Below are 24,113 nucleotides of genomic sequence, written 5' to 3'. Positions count from 1 at the left end.
TACAGTGGGGTTATCCCCCCCACCCCCTTGACTACCCTAATGCCAGTCAATGGAACGCCATAGGTTCATTGTATTGTACTTTAGTGGCGTTTCTGCCTATCCTGTGTTAATCCTTATGCAAGTCCTTGGGCTATCGTCACGCCCTTCAGTGGGGTCTTATTCATTCCCAGGCCTATTCCTGTACTCCTTAGTAGACCCTCACTCATTCTCCCATCCTCTTGCCCTTCCATAGGGGCTTTGCACATTCCCCAGCAATGGCATCTATTTTTACTTAAGCAGCAGTCGCCCGCCACCAGTCTTCCACAGGCATGGCCTTTCACTGTGTCCTGCTGAAGTGCCCGCTCAGGTGGTGGTTCCCTCAGATTGTGTTACCCTCAATAGGTAGGCCTCTCAGACAGGGATTCCTTAAGTTGCGGTCCCCTAAATCCATGGCTCCATCATGCCACAGTGCCCGCTCCTCAAGACTTGGTTCTTTGTGCTTGCCAGCTCTTGACCCCCTGTCTTGTGTCTTCTCTTAGGGTACCGCTGCTTCAAAGCCATCATGTTCCTGTCAGGCCTCCTGTTTGGTTCCACGGTTATCTTCCTTCTCTGCTACAAGGAGCGCATCCTGGACACCCAGCTGAGTCTGGAGGTGAGCGCAGGCATCGCACTGGGCATCGGCCTGCTCTGCGGCTTGGTCACCATGCTGGTGCACAGTGTGGGGCTCTTCATGAGTGGCTTGCTTCTGGGACTCTTGCTAGCCACAGCAGCCTTGGTACTCCTCGAACCCTTCTACCATCCACACACAGTCTGGGTGCCCATCGGCCTTCTCATGGGTATGGCTGTGCTATGTGCCGTGCTTGCCCTGCAGTGGCAGAAGCTCCTCACCGTTGTGTCCACGGCCACCTTTGGAGCGGCCGTCATTGTGGTGTGTGTGGACTACTTCATTGAGATGTTGCTGCTGGTGTACTATATTTATGACCGGGTGCGCGTGGTACGTTCCCCATCGCTCTGCTGGTACACCTGCGTGATCCTGGGAGTCTGGCCGGCCCTGACCATCCTGGGAATAGTAGTCCAGTGGAAGCTGACGGCGGAAGGGTTCTCACATACAGACGGTAAGTGGGCCTTCCATGCCCTTTTGCCTTACTGCAGTCTTTCTGTAGTGTGTGCATGCCTAAAAATGAAGGCTGCTCTGTCCCAGGATGCATCTTCTTCACAAATACCCATACAGATGATCACTTGCCTTGCACATGCTCAACTTGCATCTTCCCAGACACCTACTTCTGACCACGCACTTATCCCTCAACCACACCCCGAACACACACATCCTAGCCAACACACCTTCTCAGGTAAGCCAATGCACCCCTTTCAGAACTGGGATCCACGGCCTGGCCACTGATCGGACTGATTGCCTCTCTACGGTTGGATCACTGTTGTGTCTGCATTATAGTCGGATCTCTTACTCGTTTGTTTTGATGTGTTCTGGTCGTTCAGTTCACATTGTCGCTGATCATGACCATGAAGAGCGCACTAAATGGAGCGCGAGATGGTTGTGAGTTTTAGGTATGGGTGTATTGATTTCTAGCACGCAGTGGACCAGGAACCCGCAAGGAAAGGCGAACTGTGCCTAAGTGTGCTGCATTACCCTAGTGATGGGTGATGTGCCGCTCATCTAGGAAAGGGGAAGCAGAGAGCTAGTTACCTGCCCAGAAACACCACTACAGTCATTCTGTGCTTCATCCAGACTGGGGGTAAAAAGTATATCAACCAGAGAAAAGGTCTGCCATTTGTAAGGAAACTCTATAGGGGAATAATCTTTAAGGAACATTTTTGAGCAAAAAGGTTCACAACAGAACATGAGATGCTAATTTAATTGTCCCTCCACTGAGTTCCTGATCGAGAAAAAAGTTCTCAGTTTAAAAAGAGAGAAGGGACCCATCCATTTTCTCATAGGAGCAGGGTGTCTAAACATAGAACCATATCTCCACTTATTTTTTTATGGTTTGTCGATCCGACTACTTACATTAAGTGGCAGATAGCAAAAAGTCCTATTTTTTGCTCCCTTTTAGCAGTATGAAATAACGAGGCTTACCCTACAGCTTACGGTAGTGTTATCTTCAGGGCCCCAGAGAGATCACTGGCTTGGCACCAACTGGCTACCTAGACACAGAGGAGGCCACAAGTGTGCTGCCCGCTACATTCCGATGCTCACATGGCCCATCCCTAATGTAGGAAGAATGACCATTCCCTGTCCCAGATGTGCCATTAAACAACGAAATAACTTACCAGACTCTTTGGTACACACATACCCTCAAATAGATGGAAGTCTGCAACAATGGCTTTTGTTCACGTCAAAGCCTGAAAAGGTTGCAAGGCCCCGACAGCATCCCCGTGTCGCATAATCCAACAGGACAAGTGGAAACACGCACCACATGTTTGTGGGGGACCCTCCTCCCCCATCTCTCCTTCTGCACATCTCGTTTTGGGGTCCTCCAGATTAGCAGTGCTGAACCCAATTCCTTTATTTTGGAGTGTGGGCTTCATACCTCAAATTATTTCCACAAGATATCTTAAAATGGTGGGAAGGATGCTAGATGAATGACGCAACTTGTTCATATTTCTGGGGTTTCCCTTATTCAGGAGACAGTGCTGACCAATTTGCTAATATCTTCTTAAGAATTTATTCAAAGCTCGTCACAAACGTTTTGCCTTTTAACATTCGTGCAAAACAAAGCATTTGATGTCTCCTTTGATGCTTCGCAGGGGCGTTGCTAGGGGGGGCTAAGGGGGCTATAGCCCCTGGTCTTTTGGTTGTAGCCCTGGATAGAATCTCAGGAGCTACAGCCAAAAGACTAGCTAGCCCCCAGTCCCAACAGTTCTCGCATCAGCTTAGCCCCGGGTCTTTTCCAGACCTAGCAACTCCCCTGCAGCTTCGAACTGTATAAGGAAAGGGCTTGACGGATGTCTGTGTCAGTCCAGTCTACCCAGAAAGTAAGAGCAATCAGATTCGTCCTTTCATCTACATTAGTCACGTGGTCTCCCTCTGACCCTAGGGCTGTCCATCCAGAAGGGCGGCGTTGAATCGCGGCTTGGCCGTCCATATAGTGAGGCCCTGTTTGGAGTTAGCTCTGGTGTCTCCGTTCCCGCGTTGGCGTCAGTCCTGTCACGTGCAGCCACCTCAAAGCCCTGCTTTGTTCCACCGACTCCGGGTCTTAGGGGGGGGGGGGAGGGGTGCCTGCGTGCTAATCGTACTTCATGCCCATCCATCGTCCTAGCCCCTGCAGTTCCCACCAGTGGAAGGCAGCGGCACGGCCACGGGGCCCACGCAGTTGTCCGTTCTCTTTTGGGCGAGAGATTGTATTTTCACAGGCATGGTGCCTTCTGCCGTCTTCCGCAGGGCTGGGATTCCCTTTCATGTGTGTCACTAGGCCCGATTTCTGCTGAAGAAATAGAGTTTCATATCCTGTTATTAACACTTTTAATACCAGGTTCAAGATTCTGTACCAAGAAGTCAGGAGACACTGCAGTGATTCTCAGAGGGGTCCCAGCACCAATTGATCAGAATAACAACATATTCACTGAAGATATATTTGATTGTGAAATCCCTGGAGTTTTCGTTTATCTGTGATTGGTCCATTAACGGTCACGTGGCATATATCGCAGTTTTATATGTGCTCGCACCTGTTCCCTACTACATCACCACCAATGCACTTCACGTGAGGGCCTGGAGCAGACATTGGGGCAGGAAAGGGGCTTACAGTAGGCATGGACCCCAGGGGAGGCAGCAGGGGTGGGCCTTGGGCAGGAATTGGAAGGTGGCAGAGATGAGCTTCATATGGGCAGGGGCGAGTCTTGGGGTCTTGGTGCGTGGTTGTGCTTCAGGGCAAACGCTGGGATTGCGCTCAGAATACAAAATTGACCTCGGAGTGGGAATGGGCCTCAGCGCAGGGATGGGCCGCAGGCAAGAAGGAGTCTCAGAGGAGGTCAATCTTGGGCATTATAATGAGAGATCATGAAAGCATCAGCCATAATGCAGGAAAGCATGGCACTTACACACTTTCAATGCATTGGACCACTTTAATATTTCTTACGTACAAAAACCTCCCACTAGTGGGGTCCATTAAGGAAGTGAAGCTTGTGTGCATAGCCTACATTTATGGACTCTTCGCGGGGCCTCCTGCTGTGAGTGCATACTCGCTGTGACCTCCCGCGGGGCCGTAGTCCTAGACGAGGCAACTCAACCACAGTCCATATGTTCTGCATACTCACAAGGCATTTTAGGTTCGTCCCTCCACCTCTACCCCCTCTGCTCTTAATATCGTGTTGTAATTGTATTTCCCACCCTCCCTCCCTGCCCTCTGGGCACTTTGAAACAGTATATTCTTATTGTATAAGCGCTTAACAAGCAAACAATGGATAAATAAATAAATAAATGTCCCGTATGTGTAAGTATTTTGCCGTGGGGCTCGAGGTTGAGAGCGCAGAAGCATTAAATGAAAGGTGTTAACACCTGCCCCTTTTTTGTTTACATTCTTGGGATTTACAGCATTTTTACAGGTGGAGGGGGGCACGCAGCGGATTGGCAACGCCGTGCATTCTCGATCCGCCTGCACAAACTGAATGAATTTATCCCAGAATTTAATTTTCATACTTGCATAAATGCATTGGATTCCTATGGAATTCACACGTTTTTACATTGTAAATGCTGTCTGCCATGAATAAATGGCAGGCAGCATATGCCCTTTTTGCACTTCTTATACACGTGATAAAAATTGCGAAGAGGGAACCGATTTAGGCGGCACCTCTTTAAAAATAAGCCCCTGTAGGTTTCTTTTAATGAAAAATGTGCAAATGATTGGCTTGTCTGCTTTCAGTAGTCTACACACCTGCCCCAAGCCGTACACTACTCCATCACTATCTCACTCATGTCCCCAGCTTATACACCCATCTTTCACAGGCCAGGCAACTTTCTTATCTACCATCTATGTGCATCCCCAGTCCCCAAATACATTTTTTTGTGCCCTTGTCTCCATCCTCTTCTCTGACCTCTCCCCCCTACAACAATTATTTCTAAATATTTTTATTTCACATATGTCCACTGATATGACATTGATACATTGTATATCTATAATGTTGTTTTATTGATGATTTTCTTACCCTATGCATCCATTCCCAACACCAACCCGTATTTCTCTGTCTATGATGACTTTAACCCATTGTTGTCGATACATTTTATATGTATTTCTCTTTTCTGTGATTCCATAATGGTTCTTAACGGACGCTCACCTGCTTTTTCTCTTCTTGTTGTTTTTGCTTGGATTGGGTGCATACTGTGAACAAATATATTGGTTTAATGATGATAATTTTACCAATTGACGAATGTAGTGAAACTGTAATAACATTATAGCCCTGATTTGAGAAAGGCCAAGGAAGGCCGAAACACGTGTTATCTAAAGGGCAATCCAATAAAACACGTACTGATTCTATTAGGCGCAGAATCCTGGCTCTTCATTCTTTTGTTTTGCATAGTTTATGACGGGTTTCCAGAGGCTTACCGTTAATTCAGTGAACTGCGACCCTAATTAAATATTAAATCCCAGGGAAGGTGAGGGTCTCCTACTCCCCTTGACCTGGTTGAACATATTCTACCTAAGTAGACAAGTAGTACCACCGCCAAGATTGGACTCTAAAGTCACCAAACAGACCAGCTGTATCCCCAAGCATGACATAGTGTATACTTTATGCCAAAAATATACCATACTGTATTATATTCATATATATCTAAAATATATATATGTATATCTATTTATTGCGACAATAAAATGATCAACATCACCCAACGTGACAATAGTGCATTATACCATCACCGCAAAACAGCATACAATTAGCGTCTTTAGTTTCAAGCTCACAACACTGTTTGTAACCCAACTACCTAGTTTGGGTTTGACACAAAAATTCTCGTGCACACTGTGTATCCTTAAACGCGAGCCAGTGAACCTTTAAACAAAGAAGTTGTATAACATGCCGGTATGAACTGCGGTTACAGGACGGATGCAGTGACTGCATATTGGGCAATAGATTATGGTTATTTGGACATTATGATGTCGGCAGGCAAGTTGTAAACCCACATTTGTGCAGAGGGATACAAATATACGGTTTGGAGAGGCATCTGGTGAATACTATAACTTTACACTGATGTTTGTGCTTGAAACAGATGAGAAAGGTTTTGCAGTATCAGATTAATTGGTTTTAACGGATCTACATTTCCAAACAGTGTTGGCGTAATTGCTTGCACGCACCGCTTTTCCCCTGAAGTCCTGAATATGCATCTTTATTAAATGTGTGATGAAACATGACGGGCGTTTTCTAAATTGTATCACCGTTATAAACTGATGAGAATTTTTGGGTCAAACCCAAACTGGATAGTAGGGTTACAAACCGTGTTGTGAACTTAACTAAAGACGCTAACTGTACGCTGCTTTGCAGTGATGGCATAATGCACTATTGCCACTTTGGGTGATGTTGATTATTTTATTGTTGATATATATATTTTAGGTTTATATGAATAACTTAAAGGCATGGTCTAGTAAAACATTTTATTGTCCCTACGGGTCGGCCATGTTTTTTTAAGCCTAAGTGGCTCGATTTTAGAAAACTTTCCTATGGACCTTACCCGAGTTTTTCGTCCATTAAATACACGCGAAAACAGGCACCAGGGAGCTGCCATTTTGTGATAATCCTATCACTTGCCGCATTGCCCTGGCTGACCTGCTTCTGCGGCACTAAATCAAATCCCCCGCCCCTGAGCCTGACATTATCAAAACATTCATATTCCCCGCCTCTCTTCGTGACGTTTCTGTGCTGCGTAGGCAAACGTGCCCAGTCATCTTCTACGCGACTCCACACAGAACCCGGAAACCAACACAGACCATCTCACAACACAGCGCGCCACAATTCGGAATATGAAACTGTACTTTAAAATCAAACAGCAACACGGTACATTTGGTAAAGTACATTTATTTGACATTAAATGTTTAGAGAATATTAAGCAATTGCCATATGAACTCCGAAAGCCTTTTATTTTCTTTTATCTGTATCCACAAATACGTAAATGTTTATATTGAGTCACGCGCTGTTCCTTTATGGTACACAGGGTGTTGGTTTTCGTTAAAAGAAGCACTTTGGAAGCACGGAGAACCGCAAGGCTGTTCCATTAACTAGGCACTAGTCCATCGTAAAGGTTGATATGTTGCTTCTACCCACTAGTAGAGCGTAAGGGCATGTGGGCCCTTGGCGATCGTCCCATAAAATTGTCAGTGTGCTCCAGTTGTTCACACAAAGCTGCAGGTGTCTGTTGAAAAAACCATCTGCCGGTGTCTCAAACTGATGACAGTAGCAGAACGGGATCAAATACCTGTTATGAAAACAAAAAAAATTATTTTATTTATTACGGCCGATCAGAAACTATTTGCTTGCAAGGATAGTTCAATGGAGTATGTTCGGCTCTAAAATCAATGCGAAAAGTAACAAAATAAATCAAGGCCAACACACAATGAGAAACAACAGTTTGTCTACATGCGTGTGGAATGATATGATATATGATATGGCATTTGTAACGCGCCTATACACAAGTGTTTCAAGGCGCGACGAGGCAGGGGGGGAACAAGGGCAGACAGACAACGATCCTACTAGGCCAGGTGTCTTTCAGATCGCGCAAGGGGAAGGGGAAGGGGAGAGGGGGGTAAAAGTGCTGTACATGGTTAGTAGAATGCAAGATAAATAATAGGGCCAGCTGGTGGCAGGTGCAAGGTAAATGCCGGGAGAAGGGGCTGAAGGATACAGAGACAGTCCCTTAGTGCAGGTAGGCAGTGCAGGGAAAAGTGGCTGGGCCAAGGACCGAGATCGGTGAGACCTGTGGACCTGCATGCCCATGTGCCCACTACAAACACGTTTTCCTTGCTTTTCCTAGCTCTTCATTCATTCATTTATTCATGCATCCATTCATTAATTCTTCATTCCGGTATATAAGCGTCTAAAGATTTACTCACATTATATTTGAAATTTCCATTGTGTCTCTGCGTAATGCAGTCTGAAAATCCGACCGTGCTCTTGACAACGATTTTTCGTATACTGAACTAAAATGAAACTCGGTCTAGTTTCTGAATTTTCTGCCTTATTGTCTCTTACGTTATTGCGCACCCCCTTCAAATGAAGTTCTTTCGGCGTGGTCCCAGTCTCAAGGTCAAAAAACAATAGAACCTTATACTTCCAGTGCGACTTGTGGGCCTCTTCTGGGCGCGATCTGAGAATCAAAGCCGCTGTCCTTCGCATTCTTTATTTGCAACATCCCGTTATAAAGGCATCTGTGAGAACTTGAAGTTTAGAATCCCTCTATGTAGTGCGCCACAATGTGCAAATGCGAACTGGCTTCTCTCCCAAATGCCACGGCCCGCTTGGCGCGTTCTAAGGCCCCCAATTTTGTCCCCGTTGTCTGCGAGCTTTGCAGCCCAAATGGAGACATTTAATTTTTGGCGGAAGGTCAGGGAAAGTATAAAGTACCACAGGAGTTGAGTTAAAAGTGAGATTTATTGTTTGTTTGTTTTATTATTTGCAATACGCAAGCCTCCCCTCCGTTAACAGTGCGCAACAGTGCACAGCATTTACATTTACATGAGATGAGACATGAGAAAAATATATACATACACATATATGAGGTGAATAGAGCGAATTCAAAGATGACACCCAGCTTGTTCGCCACCCATGATGGTGAAGGTAGGGGTTAGGGTTACAGGTACACTGTACAATAACATTTATTTACAAAAAGACAATAGTATTGCAATTATTTAAACCGTGATTTGTACTTCACAACCAGCTCTGCTTCTGGTGGACATGGCACAGTTGCAATGTTCGGTGGCAATGGATCACTGCTCTGCACAGAAACGTCCAAAATTCCATATCTGTACTTCTCTAACACAGCAACAATAAGGCCTTTCACAAAGTCGAACTGCATTTCATCATGATCACCCATTGCTTACTTCGTTTTGAAAACACCTTAGTGTAGCGAGGCATCCTTACTTTACCCCTAGTCCTAGATTGTTCACGTCCGACATTGCTGTTATGGGCCAAGACTGCTAGTAGAGTGCGATGTTTCATGCCCCGAAAGCTAAAATGCAAGCGCTTTGGCCTGTACTTTAGGCACATATTGTGGAACACCTCCAAACCTCCTGTGTGACAGAATTCTGTCAGTCCTCTCAAATCTCTTGATAGAGTTTTGTCGAAAACAATCTTCTCAATGGCTTTGTGTTGGTGAAGATGGAATCAACCACTTCTTCTTCCTTGCCTCCTCTGGGGACAAAGGGCCATGTTCACATTGGTGGAAATGTAGGTTTTCTGACCAGCGGTGAATGTTGGTACAGTGGTGCATCAGTGACCGCCATTTTTCAAGTAGTATTTCCATTGACCCTTCACAAGTTTTTGATCTCCAAAAAAGATGGTTGGTGATAGACTGGGACCACTGCAAAATACTTTCAAAACCTTTTTTTTTCCTGCAGCCGAGATTTTCTTACTGATTGATTTAGCAAGATGCCATACGTCAAATTGATGATTAATAAGCGGGAACTGCTCTCTCATTGTCTTGGCAATTGAAACGTGTCTGTCCGTGGCTATGAGGTCGATGTGCATTCCCCTTGATTGTAGATATTCCACTGATTTTATAAATCCTAGTTTCTCCATGGCCACTGAGGATGTACATTGTGTTACCTGCACGACCACCGAAATCACAATTTTTTTACTATCCATGTCCTGAAAGTGGTAGGTGCAGTACTTGGCAGAAAATCCAGGGCTGTCGCACTGTCAATCGCCGGCTAGCCTGAAACGTTTCCCTTTGAATGTACTTGCTAGAGACAATTGTTCAATTTTCCAAGCATCACTAATGGCCGGAAACAGATAATCACGTTGGTATATGTAGTACAGGGATTTAGAAATGAAATGGAGTCCCACAAACTGAAAGAAAGCCTCTAACTTTCTAAAACTGGAGCCACTAAAAAGTGATGCAGCTGCACACAGTAGATTGTCTGCTGGCATTTTCCCCAGCATCGTTTGTGCAGACCATGAGAACCTATGATTTAATCTACAGGCAGCATTTATTTTGACGTTACGGCATTTTATTTGACGAGTCACATTAATCAATGGCTTCCCACATACTTTCCCTCTAACGGAATGCACACATTTCAGCATACTTCTAATATCCATCAAACAACTGTCGAATACAATGTATTTGCTCTCTTTCATTAGACTGTCATCCTGCATCAACGTTGTTTCGGCCTCTGACGTTGCGGAGATTTCAACACATTGGAAAGTAATATCGCTGATATCAAGTTCTGATGCGTCTATGGATGCTGCGGCTGGTTCATTCTCTGTCATTTCGACATCTGTTACTTCAACATTGATGGGAGAACACAACAATGTCGACAGGTTTTTGGGTGGCAATTTTTTGGCGGGTGTAGATTGTGTGAATTGATCTGCAACTACTTCAGAGCTATCTTCAATACATTCAAAATCATCTTCTTGTGGTGGTGCGGTCGCACTGTAGCAATGGTCCAATGCAACTTTGCTGTATTCTCCAAACACAGCTAATTCATGTTCTGGCCATTGGACATGAGCATCTCGAGCCTGAACACGCCTCGCCTCAATTAATAGTACATGGTCTGGCAAGCAACATCTCTCATTCGCTTCACTGTCTGTGTATGTATAGTTCTGACACCCACGGGTAACTAGAGGAGAGATTGGAAAAGGGATGTTCAGTTTAAACATAAGATAAAGTGTAGTCCAATTGACTGGAACAAAACATAAAATAGTCCCCAGCACAAACATTTTTTTAAAGTTATGAACTGTTTGTAACTAACCTTTTTTTGTTTTTTTTTCTTTGCAACTTTTTTGACTCGACCTTCAACATCTGCACGCTGTAGCTCCGATTCGTTTCCACATGTCCTCCCTTCCTCTTGCGCTGCAACGACTATATTTTCTGTATCCGCATAGACAGCACGGAATGAGGCTCCATCGTCTCCCTGAAACATAGTACTTTCATTACTATGTATCAAAATATTGTTAGCATAAAACACACGTGAGGACAAACGCACAGGTACATCTCAATAGCCAAACACGATTTAAACATTGTGTGCAACAATCAAACGACAAGTATTCGACCTGTGATGATCTATTTCGATGGAACTGTCAGTATCCATACTTCTGGCTCTGCATGGACTGCCATGAATGGTTGTATTGGAGAGGAGGCATCAGCATCTCCCTGAAACACAGTACTTGCATTAGTATGGTTTTCAATATTGGAAACATAACACACACTTGGGGTCGAACGCACAGGTACATATAAAGAGATAACCACAAATGATGCATTGTCTAAAAGAATCAAGGAAAATCTAAATATGATCACATTTCATCGACTTATTTCTCCGATTTATTTACATCTGCATCATCTAAATGGGATGTGATTGTAGTAGAAGCTCCGTCGTCTCCCTGAAACACAGCACTAGCAAAATAGGGAAGAAAGTATAGCAAATGGAATCACGTTATATGATCACGCATGATGGAGCTGTCAGTATCCATACCTCGTGCTGCTGAAGAATATCTATGGATGTTGCAAATGTAGTGCGCACTTCCGAAAGCTGTTGCGCCGATTCGTATACGCATGGTCCCGCTTCCACCTCCCCTGGAATTACTTGAATGAATGTCAGGCTCTGCATCAAGTGCAGGGGTTGACGCTCCATCAACTGCCTGAACCATAGTACTTGCATTAGTGAGGATTACAATAGTGAAAACATAACACACACCTGGGGTCGACAGCACAGGTACATATCAACGGCTAACCACGAATGAAACATTGTGTAGAACAATCAAACGACAAGAATTCCAGCTCTGATGATGATGCTCGACGGAGCTGTCAGTATCCATACCTCCTGCTGGTGAAGAACATCTAGAAATGTTGTAGATGTGGCGGTCGCTTCAGCATCTCCTTGAAAGACAGTACTTGCATTAGTATGGATAACACTAATTATAACTGAAAACAGACACCAGTGGACGATAACTAAGGTGTAAATCAATTTGAAAGCACTAACCAAACATTCGGTAAAATAATTACACGATAGAATAAAACTATTACTTGACATGCATAAAACAAGTCTGTAGCGGATAAGCCTAGTAAGATTACCTGATACGCGCTAGAAGTGGTTGATAACTGCGACCACATCAAGGATGTAGAATGTTCTTGCTTCAGATTCAAGGGATAGTCAAGTTGTAAAGGTAAATTAATGATTGATAATGAAATGCCAATATTAAAAATAGCCATGTAAGGCGACAGAATACTTAAAAAAATTCTCAATACAGCACAGTTCCCTGTTCCCATATATATATATATATATATATATATATACATTTCATTTGTGGGTTATGAAATCGAAAAAGAATATATTGATAAATGTCATTATTCAAAAAGCTATACACTCATATCAATATCGAAATTATTACAAGGGATAGAACACCTACAATATCAATTAATCCATTCGGCTACCTACACACTACCACAAGGCCTAAAGCTAAATCCGGACACTTGACTCACCGGTGGCGGAATGTGGATGAATAGAGTGGGAATAGCGTTTTCGAGCAATTTCGGTGTCGTTCGCCGTTTATTCTTCTTTGTTACCCAAGATGTTGTGTACATGTCCAAGGAAAAGTGCCGGCTGCAGATGCGGTATCGATCATCCCTCTTGTCCTGTAAGACTTGTTGGACTCTACTTTCCAGCTCATCCAGTGGATATCCGAAATGTCTGACCCATTCTCTTATTCGATCAACAGTTTTCGGGAATGCATGCATTGTAGTGCCTTCAGATTTCGCATGGGTCTTCGAAGGGCAACCGCTAATCGAACAGGCAGGCATTGTTGATAAATCTGAAAAGTAAATATCGACATTATTATACAATCTTCATGAATAAAGATTTGATACAAAAGTAAATGAATCATACAATGATCAATGCAAGGTTTGTTTACTATACCAGTTCATTATGTGCGGCTTAGTATTTGCATAAGTTGCAGAAATGTATAAATGATGTGACTAAAATCTGAACATGTGACTCGTCCCTTGGATGTTCTGTCTTGCACGAGAAGGAAACATGCTTACATTATAGACTGGACCCCCGAAGGATGCAATTCGATGACAATAGACACAGATGAAAATAAATAGATCTATTGATAGCATAGCAATGGAAACTCAAGTCAATAGCAATGAGACCAATGAACATAGCACTATTGTGTACTCTACTCGCAAATAGATAGAAATTTAAAAATCTGAGAAATATGACTAGGATACATGGCCTTACCTTGACCAACAAACAGTTGGATTCAGCAAGCAGAGCAGTATGTTGCAGGAGAATAGATGGGTGGCCACAGGTAGCACACTGATGGGTTTGCTCTAAGCGGTCACAGAAGTTCACGGATCGCACGACGACGAGCAGATCAGCGTAGATCTCAGTGGTTGCCAGGTAGCACGTTCAGGAGTTGACTTGCAAAGCACAAAGATGTTCTCATGAGCCCTATCAAGTGGTTTATAAAGTATTAGAAACAGGGGTGTGTTTGTGAATGAATGACATATGTATGGTGTGGTATTCGGGGGGCGGCCTGCTTGAAGAGGTGGCCTGGCTGGAGACACGGGGTCTGAGGAGGCCATGTGACCGATGGCCCCTTGGCGTGGGATACCTTTTGAAGTGTACATGTAGTTTGGCACCTTGGCCTTTCGCGCCCCTGACAGCACGCATCCACTAGCGCGAACCGCCTTTGATAGAGGGTGGGTGGGATGGAGGGGCCTGGGGCATGCAGATAAGGCATAGGAAGACTGCTGAATGGAGACACATTTATGTGGATTGCAGGGGGGCGGCCTGCTTGAAGGGGAGGCCTGGCTGGAGACACAGAGTCTGAGGAGGCCATGTGACCGATGGCCCCATGGCGTGGGATACCTTTTGAAGTGTACATGTTGTTTGGCACCTTGGCCGTTCGCGCCCCAGACAGCCCCACATGCCAGCGCTCATCCACGGGTGCGAACTGCCTTTGATAGTATATCGTTGCTTATCAATAACAAATGCCACATACCAGAGATTCTTGTGAGCACAGACCCACACTTCAACCGGTGTATTATAGTGGTCAAGACCCTTAACCTAAGGCCTGTATAATCCAATGGTAGTTGTTAGTATAGATATGTGTGACTTTTATAGAGACATAACCTACTGAAAGACTTTGAACAAGTGTTATTTAGTGCATGCATTATCGAGAATATTTTATGTTAGCTTAGATAGAAAGTGACCACCCTGCTTCACAGCGACCAGACCTTCACCCATTCGGAGCACAGATGTCTGACGTCCATCCTTGAATGGAGACACACTTGATTCATTTAAAAAATCGAAACAACCGTTGTTAAAATATATGTGGTGTTTTATTTTGTATCTTATTTTCATGACACAAAAATACAAGACTTTAAAGATTATACAGGTTAGGTTGTAGCACAGCGAGAGAAAATCCCCTGTACTGACCGCTGTCACTCGGGAACGTTTCTCTTATCGCACGAACGGCACAGGCGGGTATCACTCTTCGAACGCGGTGTCCAAGCCTCCCGTGGAGCCACCATGTAAAGGAACGATAGGCCACCACCCTGTACCACCTGTGAAAAGGAATGAAACAAACTGTTTTTAAATTACCAAGATAAGTTTAATAAACGTTTGTTGTCAATGACAATTCTTGTAACTAATGGCATTCTGCATGGACAAATGCTATCTAGACAATGCACACTATTGAACGACTTTCATGCGTTACTATGATATGAATATATAATTTTGGATATAGTAGAAGAACATGAAATAGGAGTGGCACGACAAGCAGAGTATACTTACTCGTTACTCGGATTACGAGGACGAACAGTTGCGCGAAGTTCGTGCATAAGCACCATCATTATTCTCAACACGGCCCGTGTGAGGCAGGCTGCCCTGAAGTCTGGCAGCTCGGTGATGCATTGCAGTCGTGGCTCGCCTTCCGAAATGTAGGCCAGGCATCCCGAGTTTTCTCGGCAGCAGCAGTTCTCGACCTCGGTTGGCATTAGCTTGCACCGATTGCATGTGCACCAGGTGGAGACGCCGTCCATGCGACTAGGCCCAGGCTCTTCATCTGTTGAATCGTCCTCCCAACTGCTGTCCGAATCCCCATCGTTTTCGCGTGCTTCCCTTTCCAGTAGTTCCTCCTCGGTATACTCGGGCTCGTACATGTAGGGCATTATTGTAGCCATTGTGTGGTAAACAAAGTAAAATAATTTACAGAGATGGTACAGGTGTTCACACGGGCTACAAGCGGCGAAGGTAGCTGACCAGAGCACAGAAACGAGTCACAGAATACTCAAAGTAACACAGAGAGAGGAATAGAATCGAAAATCTGCTGCTGTGTGTTGGGAAACGGTCTGTTTATACTTATTGAGGAAAGAGGCGTCCTGCCATTTCCATGGCGACACGTCATTAGCTGAGGCGCAGTGATTGTTGACACGAGACGTGCTTTGGCATTGGGAAATGGGCGGTCGAGTCTGCTGATGTCAGGCTCATGGACGGGGGATTTGATTTAGTGCCGCAGAAGCAGGTCAGCCAGGGCGATGCAGCAAGTGATAGGATTATCACAAAATGGCAGCTCTGTGGTGCCTGTTTTTGCGTGCGTTTAATGGACGAAAACTCGGGTAAGGTCCATAGGAAAGTTTTCTAAAATCGAGCCACTTGGGCTTAAAAAAACATGGCCGACCCGTAGGGACAATAAAAATTTTTACTAGACCATGCCTTTAAAGTATGGTATATTTTGGGTATTTTTGTAGTGTTCTACTGTGTGCATAGTTACTGACACTCAATTCCTACAAGGATTAGTCAAAGAGGTATTTTTGGTTTTAAGTACAGGGGCAAACTCTTTTTGAATATTCCCCGTTTGTCTCTTGGTGTTTATGTATGACCACTGCCATATACCGAACTTCCGTTCCCTCACTCAAACTAGACATCCTCTATCACCACACAAGTCCACATGCCTAGTGCCCGCTCACACAATACAAGAGGATGCATGTTTCAACAGAAGAGTACATCCTCCCACCGGCCATTACTATAGGTGTCTGTAGAAGCAACATTGGGCAGGCTGTGTTCTTATAACAGTAAAGCAAGCGCAAACTTCCCTTCAAAAGTGGGGAGACTACACACTACATGAATTCAAAAAGGTCAGGGAGCACACCCACATGGGCTGACACTGCTGTGTAACTACATGGCAAATCTTGGGGAATAAGTTGGGCTTGTGTTTGGAAAGAGGGCAGGGTGTTGTGAAAATGAAGGACCGAGTGGGCCTCATTGATCCCTTCAGTTCTGAATGCACGGCTTTTATCCCGCCCTCCTTCCTGCAGACCCAATCATTGCAGCCTTGTTAATCCATAACCTCCTATCTCCATTCCCTCCTCCTCTGACATCCTTGCTCTCTTTCTGTCCCGTGTTTCTAATCCGATGCCAGCCTTTCTCCTCGCCCCCACCCCCACCCCCCAATCTGGACTCTGATTGCGCTGTCCTGTGCATAAAGGGCGCGTTATGGACCCGCAGCAGCACGGCGGTATTTGAAGCCTGGGGGTACAGAACGTTGGATAAAAACATTGGCAGCGCCTCACCCCTGAAAGAATGGACGCACAGACACTCTTTCATAGCAGGATCTCTCTCTTGAATAAGGAAGAGTTGGGGCCTTAAAGGGCAGCGCTGGGAAGCGCCCCTTCTGAGCTCTCCCCGCGGCGCACGTGTTTCAGGGGTCACTTCCTGTATTGTCTCCCTCAATTGCCCTGCACCCCTGGGAATCTCCCAGGATCCTCAAGGGGAAGGCATGACGCATTCCTGCACAGATGCCCCTCCCCCAATCTCCCACGGTAACCCAAAGCTAGGCCCTGCGGGGAGGTGAAAAGGGCTTGCCACCATTGTGTGAAGCCCTGACGCACAGGCCACCTTGCGCGAGCGGAGCGCAGTCAAGGTCAGATGCCAAGGGTCAAGGCCTGCAGCCCACCAACGACAGAGCAATCCAAATTGAGCTTCTAACTCTTGTGCAAAACACAAAATTTAAATACGCTTATTGCCAAGAAGAGAGAAGTTTTCCTACACCAGCGGTTGCAGGCAGAAGTCTAGCACAGGACCTGCCAGGCCTGTTTTTTCCCCATGAGTCTATTTATGTTTTTGCCCATTGTTTTGAAGTAAGTTTGTGTGTGTGCGATTCACTGGTACCCGTGAGTGGGTGTGGTCGTTCAAAATCCAAAAATGGGCTGTTCCGAAGAGTTCGGGCGGTGGGGGCGATGGGGAGGGGGAGAGGGAAGGGGTGCGGGTTAACCTTTTCCCTCCGGGTAGCCCACATTTTCCTGAATAATGTGCAAAACAGTTTTTTTTTTTTTTTTTTTTAATGCAAAGAGCCTGGGGGTCTAGGCTGGCTCTTGGGGCCAAGCTGGGCTAAAGGCCATGCAAAACGGGGACGAACCTGTGTCAGGGGCTGGGGCAAGCAAAGGGGCTAAAGGGGAAATAAAAGAGGCTTACGTGGTCTGGGGACAAGAGAGGGTGATAAAGGGAACCTTGGATGAATAAAGGGGCGGCTAAACGGGGCAAGAAAATGGACTGGGGCAGGAAAAGGAGCAAGAAAAGGGGCTAAAAGGGACAAGGACAAAAAAGGGCTCAAAGGACCAACGGGACTGGGCGGACAACGAAAGTGGGTAAATGGGACTGGGGCAAGGAAAGGGGCTAAAGGGTGCCGGGGCAAGAAAATCCACTGGGACTGGGATGTAGGGACAACACGGGAGTTTTGGGGAGAGTGTGGGGCCTGGGGCAGGGAAAACGAGATGGTGGCATTTGGGGGAGGAGGTGTTGAAGCACTTGGAAAGGGGAGCAAGCGCCAGAGGAGCACAAAGAGTTGCTGGGCACTACCTACCAACTCTAGGGCCTACCAACTCTTTGTGCTCAATTAGCTTTTAAATTCACCACCAAGCTCGAGCTGATGCACAGGGCGCCAGGAAGCACTCCTCTCTCTCAGCCAATCAATGAGTGGCTGGGGTGGGACAGGAAGCCATGCGGCAGAACCTGGAAACTCTGCGGTAGCATGTTTTTGAAAACAATTTTTTTTTTAGAACACAATTTTTCCCCGGGAGGTGTGGCGGGGCTCCTGGCCGGCTGCTGCTCTGAGCAGGCACTGACCGGAGAGGAGGGTCAGACCAGATCCTAAACTGTGACCCGGGCCGTTGGGCTCGCCCAACTCTTTCTGCTTATCACACCAGCTGGAAGTTTGCAGTAAGGTGGCCCCAGCGAAGCATTCATTTCTAGGCCTGGCTAAAGAGATGCTTCATTGGAACTATGCCATGGCTCTAGACTATTCTATTTATTGAGTCAAGTAGGAGCATTTCCATCGGAAACTCTGTACCTGAGGAACATAACCGTGACCAGAGCACTTCCTCTCCAGGGAGCTTTACGAAATGCTAATTGGTCAACGAGGAAGTAGTTGTCCAAGTGATGGAGGGAGCTTCGTGGAGGAAACATTAACTGGGTGCAGTGCAGGTACACAGTATATATGATCAGACTGGAGCAGGCTTTTGTGGGTGGGAGGTGTTAGGTGGGACCCTCCTGTGTGCGTTGCCTCTTTAAGGGGATGTGTTTTCCTCACGTTTATGGCCCCAAAGGAGCCCCTGCAGGCACGTGAGACAGAACGGCTGCAGACTCCCAAAGAGGAACGACTGAGTCAGTGTCTCATTATTGATGTAGGCCACAGGCCTACATGTGGAGGCACAGGCCTGCATGCCCGGATATGATATGATATGATATGGCATTTGTAACGCGCCTATACACAAGTGTTTCAAGGCGCGACGAGGCAGGGAGGGGGGAACAAGGGGAAGACAGACAACGATCCTACTAGGCCAGGTGTCATTCAGACCGCGCAAGTGCAGGGGTAGGGGGAAGGGAAAAAGTGCAAGAAGGGGAAGGGGGAGGGGGGCAGTGCAGTACAAATAAGTAGAATAGAAATAAAATAATAAATAAATAGGGCCAGCTGGTGGCAAGTGCAAGGTAAGAGCAGACAAGTGCTGGGGGGGGGGCTGTAGGGATACAGAGACAGTCCCGCAGTGCAGGGGTTGCCAGGGAGGCAGTGCAAGTGAAGAGTGACTGGGCCCAGGACCGAGGTCGGTGAGAGTTGCCCAGTTGCAGAATCAGTGCAGTTTAGGTGAAGAATTTAGCAGGGGAGAGGGAGAGAAAAAGCAGAAGTGAAGAGGAAGGTTTTGAGGTGCTTCCGGAACCGGAGATGGTTCTCCTCAAGTTTCAGGGAGGCAGGAAGGCTGTTCCAGAGGGAGGCCCCTGCCGCGGAGAGAGATCTACCCCCAGCTTGTTGCTTCGAGAAGCGGCTGACCCTGAGGGAGTTGGAGACGGATGAGCGTAGGGCTCGGGAAGGAAGATATTTAGGAAGAGAGAGTTGAAGGTATTTAGGCCCCAGGCCCCAGAAGGCCTTGTGGACAATGCAGAGGGTTTTGAACTTAATCCTCGCAGCCACTGGGAGCCAGTGTAGAGATTTCAGTCCTGGAGAGATACGGTCCCTGGGCTTGAGGCCAAGGACAAGTCTTGCTGTTCTGTTCCGGATGAGTTGCAGAGGGCTGAGAGTGGAGGCAGGCAGATTAAGATAGAGGCTGTTACAGTAGTCCAGCTTCGAGAGAACCAGGGCTCGGGAGACAGTGAGCTTCTGGGGGAAGGAGAGGAAGGGAAGAATACCTCTGAGGAGGTGCAGCTGGTAATGTGACTTCTTAGAGACGTCAGATATATGAGGAGAGAAGGAGAGTGTGGAGTCGAAGATGACCCCGAGGTTTTTTGCCTTGCAGGTAGGAGAAGGAAGAGGGCCAAGAGAGGCCGGCCAGAGTGCTGCAGGGAAGGAGGGAGTGGGTGTGCCGATGAGTAGGATCTCAGTCTTACTAGCATTAAGGCAGAGGTCATTGGCAGCACACCATTCCTGGATAGCAGACAGACAGTCAGAGATGAGGGAGGGAGAGGAGGAGGCCGAGGGTAGCCTGAAAATGAGCTGGGTATCGTCCGCATAGCACAAAGTTGGGGCAGAGGGCGGCGATGCGGTGGGCAAGGAGAGCCAGATACTGGTTGAACAGCCAGGGAGAGAGATTAGATCCCTGGGGAACGCCACAGGTGGAGAAAAAGATGTCAGAGAGGAAGGACCCAAGTTGGACCTGGGAGGGTCGATTGGAAAGGAAAGAGGTCAGCCACGCCAGAGCCTGACCAGTGATGCCCAGGTCATCACGGAGACGGTTGAGCAGGATGGCATGGTTGACAGTGTCAAAGGCAGAAGAGAGATCGAGCAGAATGAGAACACACGGAGTGTTGGAGTCGAGGTTCAAGAGCAGGTCCTCACGGATGTTCAGGAGAGCAGTTTCCGTGCTTCTGGCCGCTCTGAAGCCAGATTGATGGTCATGGAGACTATCAACAGCTTCAGCATGGAGGTTAAGCTGGGAGATGGCCAGTTTCTCCAGGAGCTTGCCCAGGAAGGGAGTGATGGAGATTGGGCGATAGTTAGCCGGACAGGAGGGGTCGGCAGAGGGTTTCTTAAGGAGAGGGTGCACAAGGGAGTGCTTGAGGGGGGATGGGAAGACTCCAGAGGCGAAGGAGTGGTTGCAAAAGTCAGCCAGGGCAGGAGCCAGGGAGTCGATGTGGTCCTTGATAGTTTTGGAGGAACAGGGGTGAATCTGTTTAGACGAGACTTTCATAGATCGGACTTGTCTGGAAACCTCGTCAGCAGAAAAAAGGGGAAAGGCAGAGAAGGAGGGAGGAGGGGTGGCTGCAGAAGGGCCAGAGGAAGAGCAGGGAAGAGAGGGGGGGAGGTGATAGGGGGAGAGTGAGGACAGGATGTCCTGAGTTTTAGAGATGAAGTGGGAGGCCAGTGCAGTGCAGAGGGCCTGGGAGGGGACAGGAGAGGTAGAGACTGCAGCAGGGTTGGCCAGCTCCTTGCAGATTTTAAAGAGTTCAGCCGAGTTGTTAGATGCCGCAGAGATGCGGGCTTGGATAAGGGCTCTCTTCTTGGTGAGAACAGAGAGACGGTATTGCCTTTGGAGCAGGCGGCAGGCCAGTTTGTCAGAGGATGAACATGAAGCACGCCATTTCCTCTCTACCACCCTGCACTTGCGCTTAAGGGTGACGAGATCCGAGTCATACCAGGAGTTACATTTGGCTTTGGGCTTCAGGCGGATTTTCATGACAGAGCAAGGATATCAAGAGTATCAGATATAGCAGAGTGGAGCAAGGAGAGGGCTGTGTCAGGGTGGGAGTCAGCCAAAGGGGGAGGGGGGGCGAGAAGGTGGCAGCGAAAGCTGCAACTGACACGCGCTTCATGGGTCGGATGACCGAGAAAGTGGGTGGCAATGATGAGGGTGGCTTTGCCTGTGGGGTAGGGAGGGTGAGGTGGGAGGATAGGAGAAAGTGATCACTCCAGGAGAGAGGAGTGGAGAGAGGGACAGAGAGGGGAAGGTCAGAAGAGATCAGGGCATCAAGAGTGTGCCCTGCAGAATGAGTAGGCCCAGACGGGAGAATGGAGAGTGAGAGAGAGTCCAGAGGTCACAAGAGTCCAGTGGGGGGACAGGATGCATCTAGGTGGATGTTGAAGTCACCAAGAAAGAGGAGTTGAGTGGTAGAGGACAGGAGTGAGGAGGAGAGGTCAGCCCACTCAGAGAGGAAGGAGGAAATTTGACCAGGTGGCCGAGGCCGATAGATAGTAGCCACGGTAAGGGAATGGCTAGGAGAGAGAGAGAGAATTGCCAGACAAGACATTCAAAAGAGGAGTAGGTCTGCGTAGGAGTGACAGTGGTAGGAATCCACTCAGGGAAGATAAGGGCAACTCCCCCCCCACCCCCTGCACGGTTGGGCCTGGGCACAGAGAGGATCTTGTAACCTTCAGGTAGGAGTGTGTCAAAGCTTGTGACAGAGCTGGCTGTGAACCATGTCTCAGTGAGACCGAGGACGTCAAGGTCCAGTTCCTCAAGAAGGCGACAGATATCGGAGGAATGCTTGATGGCAGAGCGAGAGTTAAGAGTGGCAAAGTGGAGAAGGTTGCCATCCTTGAAGGACTTCCGGGGAGGGGTACAGATCAGAGGTACGCCCTGCGGAGGTGTAGAAGAAGGAGGTGAAGAGGGAGTGCGAGAGGGGGCAGGGAGGGAGGGTAGAGGCAAGGTAGCCGAAGACAGGGGGGACAGCAGGGGAGGAAAGGAAGTTGATGAGGCGAGGGAAGCGTCTATCAAAGAGGTGAAGGTTGGCCTGAGGGCCTTGGACCAAGACGGTCCCATTAGCGTAGACATTAATGATGGCCTTAGAGGAGCGGAAGGGGGCCAGGAGGACATCCCAACGGGTGCCACCATTAATGGGAGAAGAGGAAAAAGGAGAGAGCACAGAGACCATATGAAGGGTCCATAGGTCAGGTGAAGGCACGAAAAAGAGGATGTCAGTGAGAGTTTCCTTAGAGCAGGCACTAGTGTAGGTGTCAGCGATAGGGAGGCCTGGGTTGGAGACCAGGATGTCCTTTTTAAACTTTTTCCTACCAGATTTAGTGAGGAGAGCAGGATAGTGAATAGAGAAGGAGTTAGAGAAGATAGGCGAGATCGAGAGCACCATGGAGTTTAAAGACAGATGATGCGAGAGCCCACAGACAGGAAGGAACGGCAAGACAGGTTCCACATTTCAGAACAACAACAGTATTGTGTTTTAGGAACACAGTGGAGAGGCCACCTAAGTTTGAGAATCCTGCGAGGAGAGAAAAACCCTAGTTACCACAACTGTGGAACACAGTGAGGTGAAGACACCGTGCGAATGCAGTGGCCAGGCGTGGGTGGGGGTGGGCAGGAAGAAGGTGGAGAAGGCGAAATTTACTTGCGCCTTGCGTCCCCTGCGGACACCTGCAGACACACAGGGAGCCGCAACTGCAGGAGTCGCCCTTGGCCTTGGGGCCCGCTGCCGGGCAGAGAGCTGCCCAGGAGCGAGGTGGTAATAGAAGAGGGAGGAGAGGAAGGGGAGGGGGGAGTGGGCGGGCAGGGAGGCGGGAGGGAGAGGAGGACCAGGAAGTGGGAGGGGAGAGCAGGCACAACAACGCGCTCGGAGCGCAAATGCAAAATTATTTTTTTTTAAAAAAAAAAAAACACAGAAATCACTCACAGAGGCCCGCTAGGGCCAGGCAGGGCTTCCTGGCCTGCAGTTCCCTCTTGGCTACCGGCGACCGCTCTCCCACGCTCAGCTCAACAAAGAAGCGCGCAGGGGGAGCGGGTGTCGAGTAGCCCAGAAGGGAGGCAGCCAGACAGCCAATCAGAGGGGGGGGTGGGCGGGCAGGGAGGCGGGAGGGAGAGGAGGACCAGGAAGTGGGAGGGGAGGGGAGAGCAGGCACAACAACGCGCTTGGAGCGCAAATGCAAAATTCTTTTTTTTTTAAAAAAAAACACAGATGCAGTGGGACCCGCATGCCAGGACGGTGGCTGAGGTCCACATGGTCAGGGGCCTGGCAGGCTGTGCTCCACCCCAATGGCGCTGATGTCCATAGCGCCGAGGGGCCTGCCGGATGTCCAGGGCAGGCCCCAACTCCCACACATAGTGGACCTGTATCGTGCTCACAGAGATAGCACCCTGGGGCGCCTGCCGGATGTCCATGGTAGGCGACCCCCAACAATGGCGACGAGGACCACGAGTCCACGTGGGCCCCCTGCTGCCGGTTAGTAGTGGGGGGGAAGAGGAGCATCCGACCCCACCGCGGGTCCAGCGTGGCCTGCGCCTGGGCGATGTAGGCCCGGGCTGCCCTGTGGTGGGGCACACACCTCGCGGCGGAACGCCGCAAAGAGAAGAAGGGTGCGGCCCCGAAAAGGGGAGAAGAACATGAGCGGCGTCTGCCGCGAGGGGACGGAGGTTCCTGCGGGGAGAGGGGGATGCTCCCCTTCCCCCAGCTGCATCCGCCACGGAGCGGGGATGTGCTGACCTGGCCTTGTGGAGAGAAGAAGAGAGGCGCGGCCCATCCCAGCGCCATGCTGGCGGGTCTTTTCCC

General features: G+C 48.1%; 1 protein-coding gene across 2 annotated transcripts in view; it reads left to right on the top strand.

Annotated features, from left to right (window-relative positions):
* The window catches only part of LOC138582426 (transmembrane protein 198-like), a 144,794-nt gene that overhangs the window by 59,585 nt on the left and 61,096 nt on the right, over positions 1-24,113 (top strand). For both annotated transcript variants that reach the window (XM_069653710.1, XM_069653709.1), the window contains exon 3: positions 519-1,094. In XM_069653710.1, coding sequence (XP_069509811.1) covers positions 519-1,094 — 576 coding nt within the window. The remainder of the gene's footprint in view (positions 1-518; positions 1,095-24,113) is intronic.

This window comes from Ambystoma mexicanum, chromosome 3q, assembly GCF_040938575.1.
Source record: "Ambystoma mexicanum isolate Mex_15411 chromosome 3q, UKY_AmexF1_1, whole genome shotgun sequence".
Classification (NCBI taxonomy): domain Eukaryota; kingdom Metazoa; phylum Chordata; class Amphibia; order Caudata; family Ambystomatidae; genus Ambystoma; species Ambystoma mexicanum.
Note: the sequence above shows the minus strand (reverse complement) of the source record. Positions and strands in the feature narration are given on the sequence as shown.